At 38.0% G+C, this 15,727-nt stretch overlaps 1 protein-coding gene across 5 annotated transcripts in view; it reads right to left on the bottom strand.

Moving 5' to 3' along the window:
- Positions 1–1,738: 1,738 nt before the first annotated feature.
- MID1 (midline 1) overlaps positions 1,739–15,727 on the bottom strand; it is a 325,446-nt gene continuing 311,457 nt past the window's right edge. For 4 of the 5 annotated variants that reach the window (XM_036388501.1, XM_036388509.2, XM_036388529.1 and 1 more), the window contains 3 exons: positions 8,793–8,954; positions 6,570–6,777; positions 1,739–5,009 (listed from right to left, as the gene is read on the bottom strand). In XM_036388501.1, coding sequence (XP_036244394.1) covers positions 4,661–5,009; positions 6,570–6,777; positions 8,793–8,954 — 719 coding nt within the window. In that variant the 3' untranslated portion in view covers positions 1,739–4,660. The remainder of the gene's footprint in view (positions 5,010–6,569; positions 6,778–8,792; positions 8,955–15,727) is intronic. The other variant, XM_036388519.1, reaches the window with a different exon arrangement.

Below are 15,727 nucleotides of genomic sequence, written 5' to 3'. Positions count from 1 at the left end.
AATTTAATGTTTCTGGCACAGAGATTTGATTTATGTACACAGATGCCCTAAACGTCAGAGTCCAAACCAAGGGTCTAGCCCACACTGAAAGCATTCTTAACATCATTGCTCTTTAGTCTCTTAATTTTTTACTATATCAAGTACTAAATCAATAGTTAAAATGTAAAGAGGGTTTCTTTAATTTCAGAAAGCATATTAAATACAAGTAGTTCAACATCAGCACTTAGAAGTGAGTGGGATTTTCCTCAATGTGGAGAAGACAAAACCATTGTGCTCATTTCTATATGGGCAAGCAACTCAGTAAGACAGGAAAATACTGTATTTTACATCCCTCTATCTCAAGACACACTTCCAGTATTATAAAAATCAGTATGTGAAAATGCATGAGAAATGGTGTAACAGTTAAACTCCCAGCACATCACTCCATAAGCAAATTGTGCATATTTTTGTTTATCACCAGCTTCCCAAAGCTGCCCCACTGAAGGCCTTCAGGCCAGGTGTGCCCTGGTCAGTAGCTGAGGTACTGGTGAGCACTTCCTGTGTGGGTCAGCTCTTCTTCACACCTCAACCTCAAACTAAAACAGCCTTTCCAACTAAAATGAATACCCTCAGTTTTGGTGACACAGATGAGAGCCACTAGCAATCCTCACTATGTTTGGTTTCATGGGCTTATCTGAAAATTGTGCTGCTGCAGCTAAAAGCAACTGCTAACTACTAGACATCTGTTTTATAAGAACAATTAAAAAAGAAATATTTACTGTATTATTAAATAATATTTTAATGGAATCTCCCACAGTCCTTCAGCTATAAAGTCTGGCCATCTCAAAATGAACTGGTTAATGAGCTGACATTTTAATTTGTGCTCTCAATAGTGTCCTGTTGTGTTTTCTAATGTGTAAAGAATATAGTGTTTGCAATTAAGACACAGGACTAAAACAGATGATGCACACTGGTGTTTAGTGACCTACTATTGCTAAAATAATGAAAAATGTGTTTTCACCTGTACTTGCAGATTTCCTGCTTTTCACAGCGTACCCAGACCTGAGAGACTTTTATGCACCTTACCCTTGGGACCCTCTGCTAACTGAGAGTCTCTTTGTGGAGCAATTGAAAAATGGGATACCCAAAAGTCATAAAAAATAAACTAATGGCAGAAAAAACAGCAACTTTATTGCTCTCTGAAAGCCAACAATGGAAAAATACAGTAGACTGGAGACAGTCTACTAAATAATTTATGACATACAGCCCATTTCAGCACAATTTTTTTTTCCCTATTAGGTGTGCATTAACACATAAAAGTCAAACATATGGAAAATCTTATCTGGTCTCAGAGAAAAATAGTCCCCCACCCTTCCATTTCCTCAAGCCCAACACTACTCTGAGCTGCTACTATCTCCTAAAGAGATTGTGTTATTGTTTGCTCTAATTCTGCTGAACCCCAAATTGGGTTTTAAGTACACTTTTGAAACAATCATTATACCAACATAGGCTTTATCTACCACTTGCATTGCTTTCACCTCAGCTGATTATTCCTCAAAAATCTGCATTTGTTAAACACAGCATTATATAATGTTACTTCATTCCTAGTCACAAAACTTTCAAAAAAAGGGAAAAATCCTTATCTAAGACTGCTTGCTACATTAAAGTACCATATTTTATTTTTATACAAGGATTACTTGTTCCCCCGGATTTCAATTCATTACTATGGACCATGCAAAATGCCACAGACCACAGAAGCTACATTTTCAAATGGAAGTTTTTATTGATTAATCAGGCATTGAATCAAGTATTGTAAAATAAACAGATTTTGTTTGTTAAAAAATGTCCAGAAGAATACTATTCATAGCAAACTTGTTTCCTCATTGTCATACAGAATACGAAATTTTCCAAGAAACAAGCAAAAAAGAAACACCTGACTAGTTGCTGTCACTTTGTCTGTGTATATACATATGTGTGTGTATACACAAATTACACACTATATTTGTGCATATGCTGGTGTGTGTATACCCATACATATGTGTACATATATACACAAACATATGTGCACAGAGTACTGACTGAGTTAATTGGAGAAATGTGGCTTAGCTCCAAATGAAGTATTCTGTGTTAAAATAAAGATGATACACCAAGGTCTGTAGATGAAAGACCATCCCTTTTCCATTGGCCAAAACCACAATCTGTCTTTAGACTCATGCTCTATCTTTACAATGAAATATGTGAAATCATTTGGGACCTCTCCAAATTCAATGGTTGTATTTCCATCCAGCTCAATCTCTGCCAACATTGTATAAGCAAACACTGAGCAGTGTTTTCAGTTTATCCACTACTGAAATCAGCTTCTAGATCTAATATTTCTTGCAAAAGAGAAGACACACAGCCTTGCTACATGTACTTTGGTAATCACTCTTTCCTTTTAGGCAGAAACTTGGCAATAACCCTAGAATAAAAGTCTTTTCTTCATGCATCCTTTTATCACTGCTTTGGATCAGACATCTTCTATCAACTAATTTTCAAAATTTTCATACCATCTCAACTAGCTCCCAAACATCCCAGGCCAGGTCATCTGGGCATTGTATATCAGATTGTACCAGTAGCATTGTACTCAGATGCTTGGGGACTGATTTACTTTGTCATTTTTGAGGGTATACGTTTCTTGATTATTAATGATACTATGATAAACAGTGAGGTTCACTATATGTACACACTTTGTCTTTTTATGTCTACTTGGGAAAGATCAGTGGCTCCTACCTGTGAGCTATGGGATGCTGCCCAGCTGAAAGCCATGGTATCAGCAATACACTGCCAGATTTTTCTCCATTTAATTCAGCAGTTAGCAGGGCATGTAAAGGGAAATCAAAGAAACATGGAAAGGCATTTATTTTCTATTAAAAAAAACCCAAACAGGCATGTATGTATTCTCTTCATCTTGTTCATAAATTTTTGATATAATCATAAGGCAAACTGTAGTAGAGCTTTGTACCTGGAGAATCAGTATTTAAAAAATCTGAAGCTGAGCTTGGGACCATTTTATTTTGGGCCCATTACTGAACAAAGTGCATTAAAGCATCTTTTTCAAAAGACACCTAAAGCATGGTTATAAATTACCGAGCAAATCTTTAAAGCTGATATTCAATTTATCTTTTCTCTACACAGGCAGATATTCACCACTTGCATAGTAACAACAAAACACTGCAGGAAAAGCATTCTTTTAAAGTTGTCATATGCCTCAATCATCTCCCAAAATGATCATTTATACATGAGCATCGCAATAATTACAAAAAGCTTTTATCTGTAAAGAGAAAGAGAAAAAAATGCACCTGATTCAGCTCTGAGATAAAGTACATAGAACCTCTATTGCCTTCACTGAAGCTCTTCTACCAACACCGGGATGAACATTGGGTCTCCCTATGCAGATTTCTACTGCTGCTGAAAGCTTACTCTTTACTTTTCATTCACAAAGTGAACTGTGCTTTCCCAAACAACCTGGGACAATGATAACTATGAACAAACTCCAGCTGCAGTGTTTCTCCATACAGCACATGCAAAACAGATTTCCTTGCTTTGTTGTAGACACTACACAGTGTATGACAATGAAACATTTGTATTTAATTTAAAACCAATGGTAAAGTGGCGCATGTCTCACTTCCGAGTGGTTGGCTGGGCTTGCTATGTTGAACCTTGTAAAATCAGCAATAAGCATTCACATGTCTGCCATCAGAACTGTGACATCTTCCATTACAATCAATCCTTAAATGATGCCGTGCTTTATCAAATTAGTCTACGGTCAGACCTTGGATTGGCTGCTCTCCTCCAGTGCTGCTGATTCTCAGAGATGGTATCGGGCTTCCACATCCTCAGTGATTCTATAAAGTTTCCCAAAGACGAAAGTGAAGCACTGGTAGATGAGAATACTGCCATCAATAAAATAAATCACCAGATGATTTATCCACTCACATTTCTAGGAGATATTCCACATGTTTTTTATGAACTGAGAGAGCATTGCCCTGTGAACAGAAGTAAATTAAACTTTATTCTTTTGCTGTGTTGGCGAGCTCCACTTCCTCGCTTGCCTATTTTTGTTCTTTTGGTCTGCACATTCCCATGTGCAAGGTAGAAATTGAGAGCTCTCACACTCTACAAGGCTGGTAATGAGACCACTAATGTTGCTACAAGTAAAACCTGAAGTATACTGACTTGTCCACTATGCAGTTTTCATCTTTCCAATTTTCTTCTATTATCCACTGTAAAATAAAATTATTCAAAAGGCTGATGAAACTTTAATTAAGAGGACCATGAATGTGCAAAAAACCCCCCCTCCCAAAAAACAAGAAGTCATTTCCCAGATGTCCATACTAGGCTTTCACTTTTCTCTTTTTTTTTCATTTTTATAAATAATTTATAAATCTTCCTGTAGGAGATGAAATACAAAACGAACCAAACAAAAGCAACTGAAAAAAAAGAGTTCTAAGGTATTATTAAAGCCACTTCTTGTCCTTCAGTACAAAATACACAGGAAGAGATTTTCTCTCCTTGTCAGTTTTGCCCAAATTTGGCAGCATTGTGTGGGATGCCACGTGGATCGCCAGCTCCGGGTGAGCTCCTGGTGGCCCCGCCTGGCCGCCCTGGAAGATGTGCCCTCCTACCTTTTGGCTTTCAGCAGTCACGCGAGCTGCTCGGAGGAGTCTAGGTGGTCAGGGATGGGCAAGCCAGTTATAATGGTCAAACATTTATTCCACACCGTGAACGTGGGGCACACTGGCTGGCCAAATGTAATGTCAAAAGTGTAAAGGTGTAGGGAGTTCAAAGCATCGTAAAAGGCAAGGGAACCGTTGTCGTAGTCCAGCAAAATCCCGACGCGCCGGAGGTGAGGCGCGGGCTCGATGGGGATTTCTTTGCTGTTGTGCCGCACCACCCATGTGTTATTGCAGCGGCAGAGCACCCAGGAGGCAGAATTCTTTCCAATCCACTCATGCTTCGGCGCTGACTTGTAGGAAATACCAATAGCATACCTGCAAAACAAAAGAACATCTCGAGGAAACAAATGCTTCCTGCCATTTTGTCTTTCAGTGAAGTCAAATGTTAGCCCAGAGGACTCACTGGAATGCCCCCGCCTCTTACTGCCCTGAGTTAAGCTCTAATTAAACAACGTTTCACCACAACATCTGCAGAGGCTTAATTAATGCTTTGTCTCTCTTTTGGGTCTGAGAGGTCAGGGAAACTCATATTATTATTTCTAGTTTGGCAGCTATGGCAATTTTTTTTGAGGGCTTGCCTCTGGTATTGAAAAGGAAGATTGTTGAATACTCAGCAACTCAGGGTTTAAATCAATGGACCTCAAATTTCCCTTTCCAACAGATGAATACAGAGGAATTCATTGATTTTAAAATACACTGCTATCTGTCAGCTAATCTGATCTCTCCTTGCTCCTTTAATATGTGGCCCTGAAGAAGGAATGCAAGAATAAACATCAAAGGACACATTAAACATCTCTCTCCCCTCTCCCTGCCCCCCCCCCATTTTGCCATTTTTAAATATGTTTTGCCAGATGTTGGTGTGGTTTTCAGATTCAAATGAACATTTTTGAGACTGGGTTTCAGGCCAAGTTAAGCAACTGTAGGTGAAGACATTTGCTCTGCAAACCATAATTTATGGCAAGATGTGCAGGGCAGAAGGATTGTGAAAATATTCTTATTAAAGGATACTGAGGAAAAATACCTGATTTGTCATATATAACAGAAATGTAAAAGTTCCTCACGTTCTAGAGACACTGCAGTATTTGTTGGACCTTCAACCAACAGAGATTAATCTACCATAAGGTTTTTTTCCCTCATTCCTTAGCACTGGCACAAACAGCATTTTACTTCTTTGAGACAGTGGGAAATACCTGAAGACCCCACTGATTTTTCCACTCCATTAACTTTCATCATGATGTCTTTGAATACCAAAGGATAACATCTCTTCCATTGACTAAAGGCCCTCTGAAATACACCCCTGTATGACACAGAGGATCATTCAGAAGTGAAGGAAAGCAGTCTTTTGTTTCCTGCCCCTTGCTTCATTCCCTGGGGCACAGACCTACAGCTCTGCTGCTTCATGTCCCCTTCCCAAAAGCAAATCTGACCTCTGCCCCTGTTAAACTGGATCATCAAGTTGTCCTGAGTTTTATTTTTTTTTTATAGTGTAGGACAGAAAATCTTCTACATTTAGTAAAAGTGATCACATTTACAAAGTTATCTCTATGTAAACAAGATGATGATCCCTCCAATTAAAAAAAAAAGACTTAATATATACTCTATGTGGGTTCAAAAAAACAACCAACCCCAGCTGTGGAGTAAAAGTCCTGTGAAGGCTGCTAAATACAAAGATGCATAATCTGACAAGTTTATTTCTGGAGTCCAAAAGTTCTGGAGATTGGGAAACTCATCTGACAAACTATTTGAAAATGCATGCTTGGCCTGCCCTTATACTGTTCCTGATGTCTCTGCTACTGGTCTCTGTCAGAGAAACTGTGCCAGCACCTATGTGGTGGGAACCAGAGCTTCTTTCCACCTATATTTTTATATACGTACCACGTGCTGCCGCTTATCACCACTTCCCAGTAGTGCCGCCCGCTGTCGATGAACACGTTGCCAGCTACCCCGTAGCTCCCCTGGCTCGTGAATCGCTCTGGTGTGTGACTCTTCTTGGATGATGTTTCATCCCGCTCCACTGTCAAGTTATCATGAGACACTTTCAATTTTCTGTGAGCAGATTTGGGGTCCAGTTTAAATGGCTGACCTAGAGATGCAGAGACAAAGATGACAGAAGAATGGTTTGGCTTTGACTTTTAAAAGGAGAGTGGATTAGCAAGCCTCTAAGAAGCCCACAGGATTACATAACCATATTAATTTCCTCCTCTCAAGCATTCTTGAGACAGACTAACCTATCCAGCTCCCTGCAATAGCTAGTTTCTATTGCATTGTCAGTTTACTGTCAACTTCATTGTGCACTAACTTCCCCGTGTTGATAATCCCTGAAAAGAGCCCAGCATAATCATCATGTCCATTATCTCTGACCTAGAGGTAACCAGAATACTCTAATTCTTGCATGTAATTGAAACCAATATACATGCTAATAAAGGTCTGAGGGTTGCTTTTTTCACAGCATATTAGATTTAGAATAACTTGTGTTCCATTAATTCTCTAGGGGCAAAGCTCCATAATAACATCTTCATCATTCCTACAAAAAGTATGTTTTCAAATCCCACAAAATGAGTTTGAAAATAAGAAGAACTAGGCTTGTCTCTTTGTTCACTGACAGCTTTATTTGTAAGAAGCACAGTCAACAATTCAGGATTGCTTTGGAAGGATGCCCATGTGGTGCTGGATACTGTGCATTAAAAGGAAGGAAGTGAACTGTAACTTGGTCCAAATAATATGGTGCAATAACATTACTCAGGCTGTTGCTCTTGGCAAGTATCTTCGGCTGTAGCACAAGGTTTGTAGACAATAACAGGAAGCTTTTTGGTAAACCAAATCTTGTAGATATATAAAGCCCACCAAAATTCTGACAGGCTTGCTCATTTTGTCAGAAAGCAGAATGATCATTTGCCTCCACCAAGAGACAACTAGAAGACTACAACTCCACAAGTGGTCCAGCAAAGCACTTTTCTCTTCTTACTGTCTTGCATACCAAGGGGAAAAACATGTAATCAGAAGATTTGATGGCATGCTCAGAAAATTTAAATTAGATCTATCATGAAGCCTGCGTGAGGCAGTGGCACACGTACTTAAAGTAAAACGTAGACTGTTCAGGGTTATCTACTTTTGCAATGTGCATTTAACTACATATTATGACCAAACATAGAATAAACCCTTTGCAAAATATTTGGGGGCTATTTCTTACTACCTGACAGCAGTAACATAACCTCCTTCCTGCCTTTCTGAATGCTTAGTAGCCTTTGTGTGCTGGAGCAGTATCTGAAGGATGTCTCTCTGTACTAAATTGTCTCTGGTCACATCACACAGGTTAATAGCAAACAGGAGGAAAGCAGAAAGGTGTACATGCCTTTCTCTTCAGACTCCCTCTTGCACCACTCACTACCATCCTCTTCAAGCACCCTCCCCTACAATAAGCAGGTTTCAAAAGATGCACAAATTCCTGTGTTTTCTTTCCAGCCCTCAGAACTGCCCATGATGACTACATGACTGAAGGATTAGCTTGTGCAAGAGGAAAAAACAGCTAAAAACTAGTCTTAAAATTGCTATTCTACATCTGCTAATAATTTGAGTAACCATTGTTTTTTTGAAGTGGGATCTCTGACTAGTCTATCACCTTGCTGAACTCGATAAAAAATGAGGGGGTTGCAGCTAAGAAATTTTCCAGTGTCCTAAAAAAGAGATAATTCTGGAGGATAAAATTAGACTAGCAATTATCTTATGAACACCACAGAAATAAAATGTTTCACTGCAAACATAAGAAAAGCTTTTGCTTTGTAGAGAAAAAAGAATAGAGAGGATATTAAAACAAAACCACAAAAGAGTATTTCCAACCATTTCATGTATGATGGCTTTGTTCCTATATGATATTTCCAGTGATCAAACTACAGATATATCTCTCAAAAAAACCCCAACATATTTTCTGCACTATAGAAGACTAAGACAGTCTTGAATTGTATTAAATAAGTGGCTTTCATTTTGGAAACCACCTAAAAAAGTTGAGCTTATCTGTCCTCTTGTATTTTCCAAAGATAAGACCTAAAAGGAAGGCCAGAAAGGAGAAGACTCCGTGCATCCTGATCTGGTGTTACTCACTGTTTGTCTTGAGCTTGCCAGGCTCGCTGCTGCGGCTGCCAGCCTGATTGATGGCCTTGACAATGAAGATGTACTTGGTGCCACTCTGTAACCCGTGCACCGTGTAGTGGTTCTGTTTGATATTAGGAACAATCATCCAGCTGTCGGCTGAGTTGCATAAACCTGCAATTTTGAACAGAGCACATCAGTCATAGCACACAGAACACACAGAGGGACATTTAGAGCATTCCCAGGCACCCAACAACCAATATGAGCTTTGCTTCTGTACCTTTTAAAGTGTTGTTCCATTTACTGAGACACTACTTAAAGTCGCTAGTTCATTTTATCAACCCACAGCCAAGACACCTTTTAAATTCTTGCTATGTGAAGTGAACCATAAAGAGTGGGCATTTAAGAAATGGCTCAGTGGAGACACTAGCAGTCTGAGATTTTTCATATCCCAGCACAAGGCATTCTTTATTGCTTAAGAACTGGAGGATTATGGAGATCCCATCAATCTACTGTTTGGATTAATGAACTCAGTTTAAACCTCAGAAAACGAACGTGAGCAGTAAAGCCAGGAGGGCTGGGGAGGCACCTTTGCTGACAGTCCCCAGGTATGCATTCTTCAGAACCTGAAACAAATCATGGGAGGCCAAACAGGGTAGAGCATGGGCTTCAGGGAAACCTTTGGCTCTTGCACTTTAGACTTTGCCAGAAAGTAATCTAAGCCAGTAAATTTAATGGATGCAACTTTTTGATTTATGTCCTCATGCTGAGATGCCAGCTGGGAAAGAGATGGAAAATTTTCCATTTATAAACCTTTTTGGTTTATATTTGGTTTACATTTGATGCCTACCACAGAAGTATAACACACAGGAAATAAGTAGAAGAAGGCAGTACCAATATCATAAACAAATCAGGAAAATACCCTATTAAAATGAACTTTTTAATCTTCGTAAGTTTTTCCTACTGTGATATAAATGCAATGGCAGTCAATCGCCCATACATACAGTTCCATCACTGTATATTTGGAACGGCTCCTGGTCTAATGGATTCCCCAGCCTCTTATTGTAGATATTTACATAAAAAAAAATAGCATTTATGAAGAGTATATCTATTCACAACATTTTATATGGTTTTACAGCCAGAAATAGATAGATGCAAGTGGAAGTGTATCCATGTGTGCACATATGTAAAGTTGGAAAATGTAACAGAGAAAGACTGACAGAGTTCTTGGCCTCTGTGTTTACTGGGCACAGAACACATTATGGAAGCTGTTGTTATTTACAGACAGCTTTCAGCTTTTAAAGAATGTTCTACCAGCAAGCCACTCATGAAGACAATCTTTTAGAACTCAGTAGTAATTCAGCTCTGTATATCAGACAATGTCAAAACTTTATGTAAAATAAAATTTAAAGGCTACTGGTTACAAAACTTGAAAGAAACAGATCTGTGATAGAGGTTTGCAGACTCATAGACAATTCATGGGCATACTGTGAGATTCCTTCCTAATGTGATATGTGCTTTTCATAATAAATGACCATTAGAAATAGAATTTAAATTCCAAATTTCAATCTGAGTATTATGATGTTTGTGTCTCAAAATTCTCTTGCAGTACAAAGCATTTTTGAGAGGCAGGCAGAACAGAGATTCATCCTGCTGTGCAAATGGGTAACTGTGGACAGTTTCAGGTTAGATTTATACTATCTTGCCACTTAATGAAGAGCTACAATGCCTAACCTATTTTTCTGTGCTCTGAGGAAAGGCAGAAATCAGTGAGTAGCATAGATGAGGTCTCAAATTTCAGGTATCTAAAATGATGTGAGATGAGTCACTCATCTGTAGATAATTTATATATATATATATGATTGCATAGAACAATTATCTGCCTTTGTCATGAAGAGAAAGAACCCACTTCATACCCCATGGTAACCCCACCACTTGTAGTGAACTGCTTAAAGCAACATCCGTCCATGTCTTCTCTCACTGAGCCCTACACACCAAATTATAGTTATTTTTTTAGGCGGTGTGTGAATGGGTTTCCTATGAGGAAGAAAGAAAATAAAGGAAGCAGCTTCCTGACACAAAATATTTCACTGACTACTCAGAGGAAATCTCATCTTTTCCCACTTTGCCACAGATATTAATCGCACACTCCTGTACCTGAACTACCACATTGATTTTGCATTGAGACTAGCCCTTACTGGTGCTATTGCAAAGTAAATTAAAGTATGTTAAAACAAAAATAAGCACTGCTTTTAAAAGAAATTTAATATGATCAAGGAGTCTTTAACTAAAATGCCTCTGATAGGATACCAAATAACAAATGACAATAAACAGGATGGATACAGACAGTGGGCCTAGAAGTGTCTTCTCCAACCACAACCACACTTTGAAAGCAAGTTCTGTAGTATGTATAAGCCATACATAAACTGCCATACATATGACATAAAACATAATCATAAACTGATTATGCAGACATAGAAATGCCTAGAGTTTTGGTAACTCATCTAGAAACTAGTTTTGTATTATTCACTACAACTCTCTAATGGGCCCATTTTTAAGACTTCCATTACACTTTTTACGATACCCTCCAGAGGCTGATTGCTCCTTAACAAAGTATAAAACTTTGGTCCAAATAAGTATATAAAGAACAGTAAAGGAACTGTTGCATTGCTATGAGTCTCCTCTTGAGTTCATGCCCTCCTCCTGGGTATGTGGATTTATACATACCAAAGAATCACTGAAGGCCTTACCCACCCTAAACCTGCACAGTCAATAGAGAGAGCCATTGGAAAGTTAACGTTTGATGGCCAAGGTCCAAATAGAGTATTTAATTTGAATTCTATTTCATACAGTAAAGATTAATTCCAAATGTGGCCATGACCTGACTCATGTTCTAGAGGAAAGCTCTATCTCTTTGACGACAGAACACATCTTAGGTTTCTTTTCTTTGTCCTTCCACTCTTAGGCATCCCAGACTACTGATTTGCAATAAATGCTGGATGTGCAGTGACTGACTTGGTTATTTTACTTGACAAACCTTGTTGTCTTAAAAAGCTCAGCTCTTGCCTATGCACCAAAGGGCTCAACGATATGTTCTGGTGCTTTCTGACTGTAAGCTCTTTGATAACAGGCTTTAAATTGTACTTTGATTCAAAAATTCTGGGAATGAAGTACTGATGATGCCAAACTACAAGTCCAAACTCCTTCAAAAGGGAGAATAGTTACTTGTGTCAGCCAAGTTAAGCATTTACTTATGAAAGAATAATTTGTCACTGCATCAAAGGAATTTGTCTCCAGTTATGCCCTGTCAGGACAGCCTTTCTTCTCTAAATACAAAAGAATATGATTAAGGAAGTTCAGGGAAATGAACAAGCAGCCTGATCACACTGGCATCCAGGGGAAGTGTTTGCCCTCTCAGTTCCCTGCCGGTGGCAGCAGGTGAAGTGGAAAGTACACATCTCCTCACTGGTGCAACAGCAGGAGCCAAGGGTCTCCCATTGTATCCACTCCTAATCCAGGCTGCATTCAGGTTTCTTGTTTCAAAAACCCAGGGCTTTTTACAGGGTTATGCAGATGGTAAAACAATGTATTTTAAAACTGTAGCCTACAAAAATGCAGAGAATTTAAATTACATCCTGGAACGGTGCAGTGAGCACAGTGATGTCCATACAGGATGTGTGAGTTTTCAAAACAAGTTTCTCAGAGTCTAGAGGTAATAATTTGTAAAGCTATTTCCCTGGTGTTGGCTGTTGATGCACTTTAAAAAACAGATGGGAAAAATCCCAAGGTGTAAATCCTCCTAAAATTTACACTGATAGATTTTAATAAAATATATTTTCTTGAAAACTGGGAAAGGAGCACAAAAGTCATGGGAAGGTTGTTTAATCTCTTGAGTATTTTAATTATTGTAAAATGTTTTATTTAAATAAATTATTACCAATTCAAATTGGAAATGAAAATAAGGTAGGTGAAAGTAACAAATAGCTCTCCACCCCCACTATTCATTCCCATTTGAAAAAAAAAATATGTGCAGGATTTCTGAAAAACACATTGATTTTTTTTTTTAAGAAATACAGTCTTTTTATAATTTTAAAGATGCAGAAGTTTTCCTAGTTTTATCCCAAATTTGCTTTTTTGCCATTAAAAATTCTCACTAAAATCTCTAGTAGAAATCTGAAGACTGTAAGGAATCTTATTAAATTTTATTTTTATTAAAATAAAACTTCCAGAAAGAGGCAAAGTCTAGAATATTAAAAAATTCACTATTTTTCATTAAAGCTTGGGCTCCTAATTGTCTTAGGTCCTTCCAAAAACTTTTATCCTCTCTCAAAGGAAAGAAGTCCTGTAACAGTGAAAAGGTTCTGACAGTAGCACACTGTACCCTTCACAGAGTGATTTTTTTAGAAATTAGACTATATAACTAATTATCCCTGATTTCTTGTACAAGGTAAGAGAGAATGATTTGCTGCTCTTCATCAAGAAGGGAGAGATGTATTTTTCCTGAAGAATCTTGCATCAGAGCTAGAGAAAAATTTGAACCGTCCTGAAACACACTTTAACAAATCCATGATGTTAAAAAAGGGCATACTCAATGAATACTTCAAAATCTATTGAAATGGGGTAATGAAATTATAATGCATGTTAGTTAGCTCATGACAAAGTAATTTTAAAAGCTTTTACCATATTCAGATTGCAGGTGATTAGCTGCCTCTCAGAAATGCAAATGTACAAATGGTATAACTCTGAGGACAACTGCTTTAGTAAAAGCCTACTTAATCTAGAGTTCTGTATAGCTCTTATGCACAGAGCAGGTCTGCCAAGCATTCAATAGCCAAGAAGTTTGGCCACATTTGGAAATAATCTTTCCTGTATGAAATAGAATTCAAATGAAATACTCTATTTGGACCTTGGCCATCAAATGTTAACTTTCCAATTTTTCAGTTAATAAAAAAGAATATAGTTGATTATGTTGGATAGAAAGTATACTAAAAAAACATAGCATTGCTTGTTTTTGTTACTGAATTCTTAGCAATCTTGGGATGATATATGCCTCTGGTGGGGGAAATGTACTGTGAGTGGAAAGTGCAGTCAGGCTGGCTATGTGGTTTAAGAAACAGATTCCAAAATAACAGCCTCCATTAGCACGGTAGGTGGGTATGTATGCAAAGTGATTCCTACTGTCTCCAGGGAAAAAGCTTGTGGGTTTAATGCACTACTTGAGCTACTCCCTGGTGACTAATTCATAGCTAAAAACCCACAGAACTGAAGTCAATCTATGAGCCTGTTTACATTATCTGCTATATGCAACTCACAATACCATTGGGAATTTCTGGGATGTGACAGAGAAATAAAAATACAGTTATGTGCAACAGCATGCGTATGCCATAAATACGAGGAAATTTTTGCTAACCCAAAGTCTAAAACAGGATTAAAAAACCCCAAAACACAAACCTATCTCCAGTTCATCAAAACTTGAAGGCTGCAGTGCAACACCTGTTAATGCCACTTACAGTGAGAGCAGCTCTCTGTGTTCAACAGCACTAGCAAGGTACACTGTGATATTCTAAGAACAGCCTTGGAAAGCCATTTGTAACAGGTGTGATGTTAAATCCTTCTGCAGGATCAAGTATAGAATGTAACAAAATGAATAATCATCCAAGCAGTGTTCTGAGGATGGGATTGACAGGGAAAGAAGAAATGGTCTCAGGATGTACCAGGCGAGGTTTAGACTGGATATTAGGAAAAATTTCTTCATGGAAAGGCTGGTCAAGCATTGGAACAGACTGTCCAGGGAAGTGGTGGTGTCACCATTCCTGGAGAGATTCAAAAGTTATGTGGATGTCACATTTAGGGCCATGTTTTAGTGGTGGACTTGGCAGTGTTAAGTTAATGGATGGACTCAATGATCTTAGAGGTCTTTTCCAACCTAAGTGGTCCTATGATTCTGTGATGTTAGTGGGTAAATCTCCAATACCAGTGTAATTTGGAATGGTCTGTGAGAATCTCATATTTTAGAAACCCAGACAGATTTGTAGCATGTTGGCAGGAAGATCACCATTGGAGGGGTTCAAGTCTATATTAAATAATGGTATTTAAAAAAAGGCTTTACAACATTTAGAAAGGCCTTTCACATATACTTACACATGCACATATTTAATGTGGGTTAACATTATAGCTTTCAATTAAACCAGGATATTTGCATAAGAATTAGCTCTGTTAAAAAAAACTCAAAACAAAAATCCAAACAAAACAAAATAAAACCAAAAAATATCACCAAAAAAAGGAAGAACCATTCTTTCATTTCTTTTTATTTTCATTTAAGGTCTTCAGAGCATTTTGTAATTAAGTTTCTTACAGTGTTGATTTGTTTACTCTTCAAAGTTTTAATTAACTATTTTTGCGAAATGATAATATGAAAGTTGAGACTGCATACTGAGCACCTCATGCCATGCTTGAAAATTATAATGCATCCCTGAAAGCAGACTTATTTATATATGTTTTTCAGATCAAAGCTTTCACCTCCACATGGGAAACCTACACTACAGCCTAAAATAGAAATACCTTGTTATTTATTCACTAGTAAGCAAGGAGTAAAATCCCACATCCCAAGGCTGTGGAAATGGCACACCTTTTGCTTCTGCCATGTTCATACATAATGTGCAAGTCAATTATTGAATTGACTTGCACAGCATAAAGCCATAGATAAAAATGGACTAGAAAACAAGCAACACCAGCTTATCATTGTCGTCTCTGCTTGGCAGTGATTTATCTGATAACGTTTTCCATCCTTATCTACCTTGCTTCAATTTTTGAAAAATTACTATTAGACTTTTTCATTATCCAGCTTGCTCAGATGTAGAAGCATGTGTTGAAGTTTATTTGGGCTTTCCAACAGCCTTAAATTTTGCAGTGTGTTCTTCAAAATCAGACTCTTAAGGGAAACACTA

Source organism: Molothrus ater, chromosome 2, assembly GCF_012460135.2.
Source record: "Molothrus ater isolate BHLD 08-10-18 breed brown headed cowbird chromosome 2, BPBGC_Mater_1.1, whole genome shotgun sequence".
In the NCBI taxonomy this organism is placed as follows: domain Eukaryota; kingdom Metazoa; phylum Chordata; class Aves; order Passeriformes; family Icteridae; genus Molothrus; species Molothrus ater.
This window is presented reverse-complemented; position numbering and strand designations above follow the sequence as displayed.